The 13984-nt window shown below is 41.8% G+C and overlaps 1 protein-coding gene across 1 annotated transcript; it reads left to right on the top strand.

Moving 5' to 3' along the window:
* Positions 1-3236: 3236 nt before the first annotated feature.
* On the top strand, positions 3237-12782 carry Thumpd1 (THUMP domain 1 NAT10 acetyltransferase adaptor). Its single transcript, XM_090357810.1, has 4 exons — positions 3237-3492; positions 4496-4673; positions 5647-5895; positions 8688-12782. Exons 1-4 carry the CDS (start codon positions 3259-3261, stop codon positions 9098-9100), a joined length of 1074 nt encoding a protein of 357 aa, XP_090213936.1. The 5' UTR covers positions 3237-3258; the 3' UTR covers positions 9101-12782.
* Positions 12783-13984: the final 1202 nt, after the last annotated feature.

Below are 13984 nucleotides of genomic sequence, written 5' to 3'. Positions count from 1 at the left end.
CCAATGGTGCCCTGCAAAGATGATGATGATGATGATGATAATGATTGTTTTGGTCAGTCATGGGGCTTGGACTCTAGGCCTGGGCACTGTTCCTGAGCTCTTCAACACAAGGTTACCGTCTTACCCCTGGGCCTGGGCATTGTCCCAGAGCTCTTTAGCTCAAGGCTACCACCCTACCCCCTTGAGCCATGATGCCATTTCTGGTTTTCTTGTGGTTAATTGAAGATAAGAGTATCACAGGTTTTTGTACCCAGACTGGCTTTGAACTGCGATCCTCAGCTCTCAGCCTCTTGAGATTACAGGCACAAGCCACTGTGCCCGGTTTAAGATTATTTTTTTAAGATCTCACAAAGGCAGTTTATTCAGACCTGAGAAAATTTAAGGCATAGCTAGTTTAAGCAATGTACTCAAAATCATAGAATAGTATATGGAAGACCATGCATGAATTTGCTCTCCTAGCCAGAAACAGGATGGAATAGTCATTTTACTGACTATAATACTGAGTACATCCCACATAATTGTGTGGAATTTACAATAGTTTTCCCCACATTGAAGAGAAAGAAATCAAAGTTTAGGAAAGGAAAATAAATGAAATCAGTATAAAAGTCACATCCAACTCTGACTATCCACACCTGCTTCTTATATTTCATAAAGGTATTGTGACATGAAAAAATGTTGAGGGGCGAGGGAGGATTGACCTAGATATCAGCAAGTTGTTTTCTTTGACACTTGTCAAGACTGAGCAGGTTGTCCTGAGGAGACCTAGTAATCTTTAGTGTTCAGTCGTCAGTGTTAGGAAAGATCAAACTAATGGAAAGAAGGCAGAGACCGCAGCAGAACAGAACAAGCTTTCATCATGGCTGCTGAGAGACTCCATGTAATGCTCAGCAGGGTCAGGGACACAAAGAACAGAGCATGTGGGGAATTGTAAGTTCTAAGATAAGACTCCTCTTCCAAAATTCTTTGTCCAGCCCTGCTGGGGAATTTATTGCCCAAGCTGTCCTGTTGGAAGTTTACAGTGTAAACAATCTTGTCTGTTCAGTTTTATGGTGGGGGTATCCTTCTGATACCAGCAATACTGTTCTTGCAGATAAGGCTCATCCTACATTTCAGAAAATCCAGGTGAGAGGTTTTCCTCTCAGGAGGGATCCCCAGAGTGTTCCCCAAAACATCAGCATGTTCCAGCCTCGAGCCTCCAACTCTGAATCATCAATTTGGTGAGGTATCCAGATCTAAAGGTTTTCCTTACACATTCTCTAAAGCAGTACTCCTTATAGGTTTCCTCCTTTTTGACCCATTTTAACCTTGTATGTGTATATGTACTGGTTCTGGGGCTTGAACTCAAGGCATGGGTGCTGAACCTGTGCTTTATTTTCTTAAAGGTTAGCACTCTACCACTTGGGCCATAGCTCTACTTCTGGCTTTTTAGTGGTTATATGGAGATAGGAGCCTCAGGAACTTGACTGCCTGGGGTGGCTTCTAACTGTGATCCTCAGATCTCAGCTTCCTGAGTATCTCTAATTAAAGGCATGAGCCCCTGGCACCTGACCAATTTAAATTTTTTATACCTCTTATCACTTTAAAGGTAGTGATATCACTTAACTATAGGCAATACTGGCATTGTGGGATGACTGGAATGAGCTTAAAGGGCTTTTTAAAGGGATGTAGGAATGTGAGTGGTAGTGTGCTGTTAAGGGGAGCAGGGAGTGTTAAGGGGAGGAGGGACTAGTGTCATCTGGAATGCCTAAGAGTTCCCTGCCCCATTGTGGAAGGTCGACAATGGGGTATAGCCCAGCCATCTTTGCCCTTCTAGGGAGGGGCAACCTTGACCTTCTCCCCACCCCCCAAGAGGAGGGATGTCCACTTGGGTGGGAGTGGGTCTGCTTTGTGTGGAGACCTTCCCAATTTGCACGCCAACTCCAACTAAGGTGATAGGTAAATTCAAACACTATTGGCTACCTGTGTGTGGCTGGAGCTGGCTGTGGTCCCTCTGTGTATGTAACTATCCCATTGGCCACCTGTGTGGCCAGGTTCGACCTTATGGGTTTTGCCCTTACAAACCCAGCGTGAGGGCTGCTCAGGGGTCACAGTGTCAGCTCTCGAGTCTGCACTGTGTCCCTGGCCAGTCAGTTCACCATCTATTTCCCCAATAAATTCACCTTTTTATATGAGACTGTCTCTGTGTAGTGGACTCTGGTGGGATGTGGAATCCCCTCCTCTTGATCCCATAACAGTGCAATGAGTAGTCTTGGTCCCTTTGACAGATTATGGGGGTGTGTGCTTGACATGCTAATCAAGGTGTGGTTGGAGACAATGTTTCTGGGCACAAAATAGAGCAGAGGAGTTACTAGCTCTGTATGAAATAAAATAAGCAAGGTTATGAATGAACCTATACTAAATGGAGTTAAAACATAACACTAAGTTATTTAGGTTTATTTTTGGATTGACAGTTTATATGGAAAATCCCAAGCTATCAACCAAAAACTTCTAGAATGCATAGTAAAATCTCCTCTTCATTCCAATGAATTTGAGTTGTTTTTGATTATCTGTAATCATTTATTCATATGCCCAACAAACAGTTAATGAATATTCCAAATCACACATGCCAGAAAGCAAAGGTAATCATTTTGCTTTTACCTTCTTTAAAAGTGTTGGTTTGGAGCCCTTATATATCATTCTAGACTCCTTGCAAAGTGACTGGTGCAAACTCAGATCTCCCGACAAGGCCTAAAATAAAAAATCCTTCAGCTATGGGCTGGAATTGTGGCTTAGTGGTAAAGTGTTTGCCCTAGCATGCATGAAGCCCTAGGTTGGATTCCTCAGTCTCACATATATAGAAAAGGCTGGAAGTGGTGCTGTGGCTCCAGTAGTAGAATGCTAGCTAGCCTTGAGCACAGAGAGACACTCAGGGACAGTGCTTAGGCCCTGAGTTCAAGTCCCAGGACTGGCAAAACAAAGAAACAAGGAAACCAATAAACCCCCATTAAAACTCCAAATATTACCCTAAAGAAAAAAAAAAAGAACAGGGAGAGAGGTCGGAAGATAGCGCCGCGACAATTCCAGGAGAGACTGTGCCTCGTCTTTTCTATCTGCGTCGCGGGCGAGCTTTAGGACCCAGTGGCCGACGGAAGGAGGCGGGGGTGGAGGGGAGATGGGGGTGGGGGGGTGGGGTGGAGGGGCGGTCTAAGAGCAGCCGGTCGCACGCTTCTGACGTAATCACCCCGCGCCGGCGTCGCTGAGGACCCCGTGGAAAGCTCCATGGCCGCTTCAGTCCCGCAGCAGCCTCCTCCGGCCGTGAGCGGGAAACGCAAAAGCAAAGCTCAGTACGTACAAGCCAAACGGGCTCGACGTGGCGATGTCGGCGGTTCGCGGCAGCTGGAGCCGGGGTTGCAAGGCATTCTTATCACCTGCAACATGAACGAGCGCAAGTGCGTGGAGGAAGCCTATAGTCTGCTCAACGAATACGGCGACGACCTTTATGGGCCTGAGCAGGTACCGGTCTCAGCTCGGGTCACGCCCGGGCCGGGAGCACCCACGGCCCGCTCGCGGCGCGGGCTCTCTGCCTGCGGGGCGGCGTGCGCTGCGTCGGGGGGCGTGGCCTAGCCGCGTTTCCAGCGGCTTCCCCCGGGAGCGGGCGGACTCCGGGTGTGCTGGGGGTGTTATTGAGATGCCCGCCTCCTGGGAGTCTCTTTCCGTCTCTTGTCATGGTAGCTCTTGTTTTTATTCTGTTGCTAAATTCGGGCCGGGGGATGCCGCAGAAGAACTTTCAGAGGTACTTCACACAACTGTTGTGAAGTTGGCCTAAGCCACGGTATCTTAGAAGTCGTGGGTTTGGTACGAATGTGCATTGTTGCATAAATGCACGTAATCGTACATTTGGAAAACCAAAACTTTTGTTTTATGAACCGAACCATGCTCCCATGTTTTCTGTTTAAGTAGAGATGGGGTCTTCTAGACTCTTCTGTCTGGACTGACTTCGAATCATGATACTTGAGGTTTCAGCATTCTGAGTAGCTAAGACTACATGTGTGAACCATCAGCACTCGGCTTCTGCAAACATTGCAACCCCCCTCACCCCCCTTCCGAGGACTTGTTGGTCTTGGGGCTTGGACTCAAGGCCTGGGTGCTGTTCTTTTAGCATTTTCACTCAGGTCCAGCTTTTTTGCTGGTTAATTGGGGTCTAGGACTTTTCTGTCCTAGCTCCCTTTGAAGCTGGAGCCTCAGATCTCAACCTCTTGAGTAGAAAGGATTACAGGTGTGATCTACTGGTGCTTGGCTTACTGAAGACATATCCAATGATATTTAACCACAGTCTAATGGAATTAATTTCCTTCTCTACATTTTGGGTGCAGTGTAGTCTCAGTCTGCAAGGAACGTTTATTAGACCGTTTTGAGTGGTGTCTGCCTGCCAGTGGTAGTTTCACATGAGCAGTTAATTATGATGTCTGGGCTTGAGTCAGTGTGTTATTGCTATTTATTGGTTTTATGGAAACAGTTTGTAGAAAAGAATCAGCAGCCCTCTGGAAGTGAGGAAGAAGATGATGATGATGTGGAGTCTGCCTTGAAGAAGGAAGTTGGCGATATAAAGGCTTCTACAGAGATGAGGCAAAGAAGATTCCAGTCAGTGGAGAGTGGAGCAAATAATGTAGTCTTCATCAGGACACTTGGGATAGGTATGTCCAACTTAAACTTAAGATTATTGATCTCCTAATACATGGACATGCCCTTCCTGGGCATGGCTCCATTAATCGATCGATTGTAACCTCTATGGATTGTATTAACAGTGGGCACTTAAGAGAGGTGGAATGGGGTAGTGCACATAGCATTAGATTGATAGCGGAAACCTGATTGCCACTTATTTGTGGGTAAACTTAGGCAGAATGAGAGTGCATATTATATCTGAAAGAAGTAGTTGCTGATCAGTTCCAGCCAGTAGTTGCCACTTGTGGGATTATAGGGCCAGATCTTCTGGGTTTTTTTTTTTCAAAACTCTAGAATTCTGGAAAAGTTCTTGGAGTTTCAAGTGTGGTCAACTAATAATCTTAAAAAACACAGGTTATCATTAAACAGTCTGTAGGTAGTATGCAGCCTGCAGACCACCGTGGTTCTGCTTGGACTGTATTCTGATAACCTAATGGATTTATCAAAGGTTTTTTTTTTTTTTTGTCAGTCCTGGGGCTAGAACTTGGGGCCTTGGGCACTGTCCTTGGGCTTTTTCAAGGTTAGCACTCTACCACTTGCGCTACAACACCACTTCCAGCTTTTTTCTGTGTATGTGGTACTGAGGAATTGAACTCAGGGCTTCATATATGCTAGGTGAGCACTCTAGCAGTAGTCCACACTCCTGGCCCCTCAAAAGGTTTTATGACATATAGCTTTTTACTTTTGTGAAGTATGTACTTTCTAATGTTTATTACTCTGATAATTGTACTGTTACAGGAAGATGATAGAAGGCTGTTGTGGTTGGATAAATCAGGATATAAGAACAAACATTAACTGCTGTCTTCTGGAACAGTTGTTTTAAGCAAAATAAATACAAGAAACAAAGTAGGCACTGAAGAAAAAGTGGGGGAAAATTGTTCTGTATTTTTTTCCCTTTTTTTTTTCTTTTCTTTATTTTTTCTTTTCTTTTCTTTTGCCTTTTAGAGCCTGAGAAACTGGTGCATCATATTCTCCAGGATATGTATAAAACCAAGAAAAAGAAGACTCGAGTTATTCTACGAATGTTACCAGTTTCAGGCACATGCAAAGCTTTCTTGGAAGATATGAAAAAATATGCAGAAACATTTTTGGAACCCTGGTTTAAAGCTCCAAACAAAGGAACATTTCAGATTGTATACAAATCTAGAAACAACGGTCACATGAATAGAGAAGAAGTTATCAAAGAATTAGCAGGTATCTTTCTCATAGTGATTTTTACAGGTGTGCTATGATTTAGCACTTGTTCTTAAGTTGTTTTTTTTTTTCCTTAAAAATGAAGACCTATGCGGGGTGCAGTGGCTCATACCTGTAATCCTAGCCACTCAGGAGGCTGAGATCTGAGGATCAAAGTTCAAAGTTAGCCCAAGCACAAACGGACCTGAGACTCTTTATCTCCAGTTAACGTCTAGAATATGGGAAGTGGGTGTTGGCTCCAGGGTAGGGCAGTAGCCTTGAGCTGAAGAGCTCACGGACAGTGCCCAGGCTGAGTTCAAGCCCCATGATCCACAAAAAAAAAAAAAAAATGAAGACCTGTATTCTATGTTTGTTTGTTTATTTATTGCCAGTCCCAAGGCTTAAACTCAGGGCCTAAGCACTATCCTTGGGTTTTGCGCATGCTAGGCAAGCACTCTTACTGCTAGGGCAAACTCCTGGCCCCCTGTATTTTTCTATGTACAACAAATATATTAAAATAGATTTGATTTCAGTTTGTTTCAGTTTGTTAAATATGAGGTTATCTGGTTGTTAGTTCTTTTTTCCAAATTGAGACTGAATTTTCTTTGGGAAATTTTTTTTCCCCAAATACAGTTGTTTCTGTATTCATAATAGATTGGTTCTAAGACTTCTTACAGATACCAGAATCCCAGGTCCCTTCTGTAAAATGTTACAGTAACTTCATCTCACTTGTACATCCTTCTCTGAACTTGCTGGTTTCTTTTTCAAAACATTTTTTTTTGGGGGGGGGGCTGGGGTTTGAACTGAGTGCTGTCCCTGAGCTCTTTTTCTCAAGGCTATCAACTCTGTTACTTTTTAAATTACAGCACCATTTCCAGTTTTCTAGTGGTTAATTAGAGATAAAGAGTCTAAAGAGCTTTTCTGCCCAGGTAGGCTTCCAACTGCCATCCTCAGATCTCAGCCTTCTGAGTAGCCAGGATTATAGGTGTGAGATATCAGCACCCGGCTTAAATAAGTTTCATTTTGACGTTTTCATGTGTGTGTACAGTATTTTTGGATCATATTCATCTCCCACTCATCACCTTCTCTTGCATTATCTCTCTGTCCTCCATTCTCTTCCATCCCTCTCCCTTTTCTTTTTCCTCCGCACCTTCCTCTTCAGTCTTTAGATCTTGATTATGCATGTGAGAGAAAACATGTTATATTTGTCTAGCTTGTTTTACTTACTGGTTTAGTTTCTGGTTCCATCCACTTTCCTGCAAAACATACTTGCATGGCTGAATAAACCCCTTTTGTGTATACATACTACATTTTCTTCATCAACCCATGTGTTGATGGGATCCATAACTTGGCTGTTGGTGGTAGTGCAGGGTGCACAGGAATATTTTATATTCCTTTAGCTATATACCTAGGAATGGTGTGGTAGGACTTCATGATAATTCTTTCAGCGTTTTTCTTTTCTTTTCTTTTCTTTTTTAAATCGGGGCTTGATCTCTTTTCCTGAGCGCTGTTCCTGAGGTCTTCAGCTCAAGGCTAGTGCTCTACCACTTGAGCCACAGCGCTACTTCTGGTTTTCTGGCAGTTAATTGGTGATAAGAGTCTCACGGACTTTCTGTGCTTGGGCTGGCTTTGAACCAAAGTCCTCAGATCTCAGCCTCCTGGCACCTGGCTTAGCTTTTTTCTTTTTTGATGAAAGTCCACATTAATCTTCAGAAAGATTACAGTATTTTACATCATTATTAACAGTTCTCAAGGGCTCCTTTTTCCTTCACATTCTCAACAGTATTTACTTGGGTTCCCCTTTTTTTTTTTTTTTGCCAGTCCTGGGCTTGAGCTCAGGGCCTAAGCACTGTCCTTGGACTTTCTCAAGGCTAGAGCTCTACCACTTGAGCCTCAGCACCACTTCCGGCTTTTTTCTATGTATGTGGTACTGAGGACTCGAACCCAGGTCTTTGTGCATATTAGGCAAGCACTCTACCACCAGGTTAAATTCCGGCCCTTGGGTTCCTATTTTTAAATTATCTTTTGGTTATCTTTAAGTAGTTGTACAAAAGGGTTACCCACTCAACAAATTTGTTTGTAAGTATAGTACACCTGGATCACTATCACCCCCGTCATCATTCTCCACCAACCCTCCCAACCTAATCCCTTTCTTAAAGTGATTTCAATGACTTCAGTATTTTTAAAAATTAGCATACTTTAATTGTATAAAGGGGGTTGCCTTGTGAGATTTCCATATATAAATACAGTGTACCTCGATTGAACTTGTCCCTTACTCATACTTCCTTATCTTTACTCCTTAAAACAATTTAAACAGATTTTACTGATCTGCTTTCATACATGCATATTAAATATTTTGACCATATTTACCTTCTCTCTTTCTTCTCTCCTCCCTGCTGACTTTTCTGATTATTTTAATCCAGGGTTGAACCTGTGGGTGCAGGGTCAATTGATATTGATAATAAGAGGCCATTCTGTTCTTTTTAAATGTTGCAGGATCTCATTTGTGTTTACTTAATGGATTTTGGGGGATTTTGCTGGCTATATATAATATATATATTATATATATACCACATGTATATATTATATATATACCATATATAATATATATATTATATATACCATATATAATATATATATTATATATAATATATAACATATATATTATATATATTATATGTACAACATATAAATATATAGTTTTAACAAATCCCCAACAAAAAAACAAAAAGGGATGAAAAGCTTTTTCTTTTTTTTAGATCCATGAAGCTTAATATCCTTCTCAGCCTAAGTGTTTTATATTCTTGTTACAGGAATAGTGGCCAGCCTCAATTCAGAAAATAAAGTAGATCTCACCAATCCACAGTACACGGTGGTAGTAGAAATCATCAAAGCTGTCTGTTGCATGAGTGTTGTGGAAGATTACATGCTGTTCAGAAAATATAATCTTCAGGAGGTGGTGAAGAGTGCTAAAGACCCATCACAGCTTCACCCAAAGTTGGGAAATGGGAAAGAAGTAAAATTGAAGCTTGACAACAAATTAAATCAAAATGATGCAGCAGAAGGAAATGAGAAGAAACAGGTGGTATCAGAGAATTGTGAGGAGCAAAATCAGTCAAAACTGAGGTCTGAGACAGAGGTACTAGTGAAGGAAGAAGGGGATAAACCTGAGCCTGCAAGTCAAATAACAGATGACTCTAAGTCAAATGAATGTGACCACTCGTAGGGTTCATTTTGTGTTGGAGATGAGTTTCTTAACTGGGATTCTATGAGATAGAAGTGGAGTTTCATGTAAAATTGTGGCTTAAAATAGTCTGGCTTTTGTGTGGGGCATAGTGCTGATATTACAGTACTGATCCCTGTTAGCTCAGCTCAGTTGCTTAGTAGTTTCCTCAAAGCTCTGATAGCCTTGCTTGGAAAGTGTGGTAGAAGGATGATGTGTCTTTGTCTGCAGATTACCTCTCCTTTTGTATTGGCATCTGATTTATGGGAATGAAGAGTTACTGAGAGGCAGAAGACCAGCCGAAAGTTTCATTTTCGCGCAACTTTTGTCTTTTTTTTTTTTTTTTTTGCCAGTCCTGTGGCTTGCACTTAGGGCCTGAACACTGTCCAGGCTTTCCTCCAGGCTAGTGCTCTACCACTTGAGCCACAGGACTACTTCCAGCTTTTTTGTCTTATATATGTGGTACTGAGGAATCGAACCTGGGTCTTTGGGTGTGCTAGACAAGCACTCTACGAGTAGCCAAACTCCCATCCCCACAATTTTTTTCTTAGTGTGCTACAACTCAGCTATCCTCTTCCACTTCTATTATAAACATGGCAAAAACAAGGGATTGTGTAAGTTAGAAATTGTTTTGTTATTGGTTTTGTACTTCTTATGTTCTTGTTTATTCTGCCCATTTTCATATTTTATTAAAGCTTGTAATGAACAAATCTGATGGACCATTGCTACAGTTTTTGAAGGTACAATGTGATACAAAAAGGGACCATATCAACATAGACCTGCCAGTATTTCTGATAATAGTGGAGAGAATCAGTGTTTTGAATTAATTTTATATATTAGTACAACAAGGGATAGAAAAAATTATCTTTACAGTGAAAGCTGTTTCTCAGGGGTTTTATATTGTCTCATAATCCAAGCTATTCTATCCATTATGTATGATCTGTAGCATGCAGCCTAGAGATCTAGCAGGTTTTTCTGCAATTGTAACTAAACCAGTTTGTCAAGGGTCACAATTATCTTAAATAACATTTGGAATATCAAAATAGAGAAAAGCTTTTGTTAAGAAGCAAATTAATAGGAACAGTTTTAAGAAATAATTTTTTTTCGGTGGGGTAGATTATGGGGCTTGAACTCAGCCTGGGCTTGAGCTCAGCCTGGGCTTGAGCTCAGGGCTTAAGCACTGTCCTTGGGCTTTCTCAAGGCTAGGGCTCTACCACTTGAGCCACAGCATACCACTTCGGGCTTTTCCTACGTATGTGGTACTGAGGAATCAAACCAAGACTTTCTGTATGCTAGGTAAGCACTCCACCACTAGACCAAAACACCAGCCTCATTCTTTTCTTTTTTCTTTTTTTTGCCAGTCCTGATGCTTGGACTCAGGCCCTGGGCACTGATCTTGAGCTTTCTCAAGGCTAGCGCTCTACCACTTGAGCCACATTACCTGCTTTTTCTGTGTATATGTTACCGAGGTATGGAACCCAGGTCATCATGCATGCTAGGTAAGCACTCTACCACTAGTCCACAGTCCCAGCCCAAATGTGAGAGACTCTTAACTCTAATCTGGCAAAAAGCCAGAAGTAGAAATGTGGCTCAAGTGGTAGAGTGCTAACTTTGAGCAAAAAAGCCAAGGAGAACAAGAGACCCTGAGTTCAAGCTCTAATGCTGACACACAGCACCAGGTGCTGGTGGCTCATGCCTATACTCTTAGCTATTCAGGGGACAGATAGGATCACAGTTTAAAGCCAGTATGGATAGGAGAGTGTAAGACTCATTTCCCTCTACTTAACCACCAAAAAGCTGAAAGTGGAGCTGGGCTCAAGTGATAGATGGCTAAGTTTTGAGTGAGAAAAGCTCAGCCCCAGGGTTGGCACATATACGGGGAAAAAAACAACATTCATCTCTTGGCCTTTGAATTATTTGCACTTTTTATCCTAATGTGGTGTTTCTTGTTTGTTTTGTGTGTTTTTTTGTTCAGTCATGGGGCTTGAATTCTGGGCCTGGGCTCTGTTTCTGAGCTCTTCAGCTCAAGGCTACTGCACTACCACTTAAGCCACAGCACCACATTGGGTTTTCTGGTGGTTAATTGTAGATAAGAATCTCATAGACTTCTGTGCCTGGGCTGGCTTTGAACCTCAATCCTCAGATCTTAACCTCCTGAGTAGCTAGGAGCCACCATCACCCGGCTTCGGTTTTGGGTGGTTTTTTGTTTTTGTTTTTGTTTTAATTCCCCTAAAGCATTGACCTTAAGCTGAAGAAATTCTGCATCAAACAAACATTTCTCTTAAAATAGTTTTATCTTTATTACAAATTAATCAGGAAAAGATAAACAGATCCAGTAAACATTGTCCCTTTCTAAGTAATCATTAGATTCCTGTTATTTTAAATCATTGCTTTGTCAGTTTGGTCATAATAGTAATTTCTACATATTCTTTTTAGTTAAGTACAGAACAAAATCTCAGTTTTCAGCCAGGAAAATCCTTCCTTCTATTTTAGGAGAGTAGTTACTAAATCTTCAGAAATGTTCTATAGTAAATGCAAGCCTAAGTGCTCTTATCAGACTGTGCTCAACCCCATTCTTGTTCTTGTATTGTAACATGCTGTGTTAAATGATTTTCCCCGTGATTGTCTTATGATATTCCATTATGCTTTTTTTTTTTTTTTTTTTGGTGGTACTGGGATTTGGACTCAAGGTATTATGGTCATTCAGTTTTCTGCCTGATCAGGCACTTTACCACTAGAGTCATACCTCTAGCTCTGTTCTATGGTGATTTTTGAGTTCTTTTGGACTTTTCAGCCCAGGATGGTTTTCAACAGATTTTCCAGACCTGTTGAATAGCTAGGATAACAGGTATGAGCCTCAGTCATCATAATGACTTTTAGTGCAAGCTCATGTTTGCACTAAAAGCCAACAGAATAATCCTTTGGCTTCCCCTAGGCCTCTTCTGTTAGGGAAAGGGAGTTCTTGGCATTGGAAGTGTGTGTGTGTGTGTGTGTGTGTGTGTGTGTGTGTGTGTGTGCTTATGCATGTGCATCTGTTGGTACTGGGTCTTGAACTCGGGCCTGTGTGCTGCCCCTTAGCTTTTCCCTCAAGGAAAATCATACCTACCCTTCCAGCTTTTTGCTGGTTTTGGAAATAAGACTCAGGGACTTCCCTACCCAGGCTGTATGGAACCATAATTCTCAGATATCAGCCTCTAGAGTAGCTAGGATTACAGAAGTGGAATTGTGGCTCAAGTGGTAGAATGCTATCCTTGTGCAAAAAAGGTCAGGGACAGCACATAGTCCCTGAGTTCAAGCATGCACATGAACATGCACAGGGGCCACACACACACACACACACACACACACACACACACACACTTAACTACCGTTTGGTTGAAATGATGGCAACTGAAAGGAAACTGGAAGATCAGTCAGCTGTCAACTAATAAGGCTCCCAAGTAGAAGAAACTAGAGTACCACTTCGTTGTCTTTATATGAAATTATTCTAAAGTCTTCTTTTACTTAAAGAGAGTCTTCTCTGAAGAAGAAATAAAAATGGCCTATAGACACATGAAGAAATGCTCAACATCTCTGGTCATAAAAGAAGTGCAAATCAAAACAACTCTTAAGATTCCACCTCACTCCAGTTAGAATGGCCAGGATCAGGAAAACGAATAATAACAGATGCTGGAGGGGATGTGGCCAGGAGGGATCACTACTACACTGTTGGTGGGAGTGCAAACTCGTTCAACCACTATGGAAAGCAGTGTGGCAGTGCCTCAAAAGGCTAAACATAGAACTCCCCTAAGACCCAGCAATTCCACTACTTGGCATTTACCCAACCACCCAGAAACAAGGACATACTAAACCCACTAGCACAACAGTGTTCATTGCAGCACTATTCACCATAGCAAAGATATGGAACCAACCTAGATGTCCCTCAGTTGATGAGTGGATCAACAAGTTGTGGTATTTGTACACAATGGAATTCTATGCTGCTGTCAGAAAGAATGACATCGCCCCATTTGTTAGGAAATGGAAAGACTTAGAAAAAATCATATTAAGTGAAGTAAGCCAGACTCAAAGGAACATAGGCTCAATGGTTTCCCTCATTCGTCATAATCAGTAGAAACCTTGGGCTCTACTAGCAGAGATCTGCAATAGAGCAAAATCTTGATACATAAGGTCATATAGTATGAAGCTAATTGAAAGGACCTCCAGGATATTGAAACGAAAGCCATATAACGAATGATTGTTGTCCTTAATGTACTATGTTGTCTCTCATCTCCTTTGCTGTCTCTTGGGTATCTCATATTGTTACAGTATCTCACTTTGTTATCTGATATATTGAATTTATTTGTATTTGGTTATTTGAAATTTGATAGGGAAGGGGAGAAAACCAAGACGGGTGGGGGGGTAGAGGGGGAGGGTAATGGGTACCAAGACATGTGAAAGGGTATCAATGTATGTGAATTAAAGCACCTTCTATCTGGCAAATATCATGTAACCCTTTTATTAATTACAATAAAAATATTAAAATAAAGTCTTCTTTTAAAGGAAGCTTCAGGAGTCTTTGAAAAGTATCTTCTGAGCCTTAATCAAGGCCATCTGATATTTAAATAAGGCCCATTAAATGTAGATGGGGCACTAAGGGTAAGATGGATTAGGTGCCAACCCTAAAAGTAAGGCTATTGTATATCCTTTGCCACCATTCTGAGTTAATTAGTCTTATAAAGATTCTTAGTGTTGGGCCAGGTGCTGGTTACTCACAACTGTAATCTTAGTTACTCAGGAGGCTAAGATGGGAGATTTAATGCTCAAAGCCAGCCTGGTAGGAAAGACCATGTGACTCTTACATCCAAGTGACCATCAGAACACTGGAAGTAGAGGTGTGATGCAAAGAGG

The sequence above is a fragment of the Megascapheus bottae genome, chromosome 25, assembly GCF_031878675.1.
Source record: "Megascapheus bottae isolate mThoBot1 chromosome 25, mThoBot2.hap1, whole genome shotgun sequence".
Lineage (NCBI taxonomy): Eukaryota > Metazoa > Chordata > Mammalia > Rodentia > Geomyidae > Megascapheus > Megascapheus bottae.
Note: the sequence above shows the minus strand (reverse complement) of the source record. Positions and strands in the feature narration are given on the sequence as shown.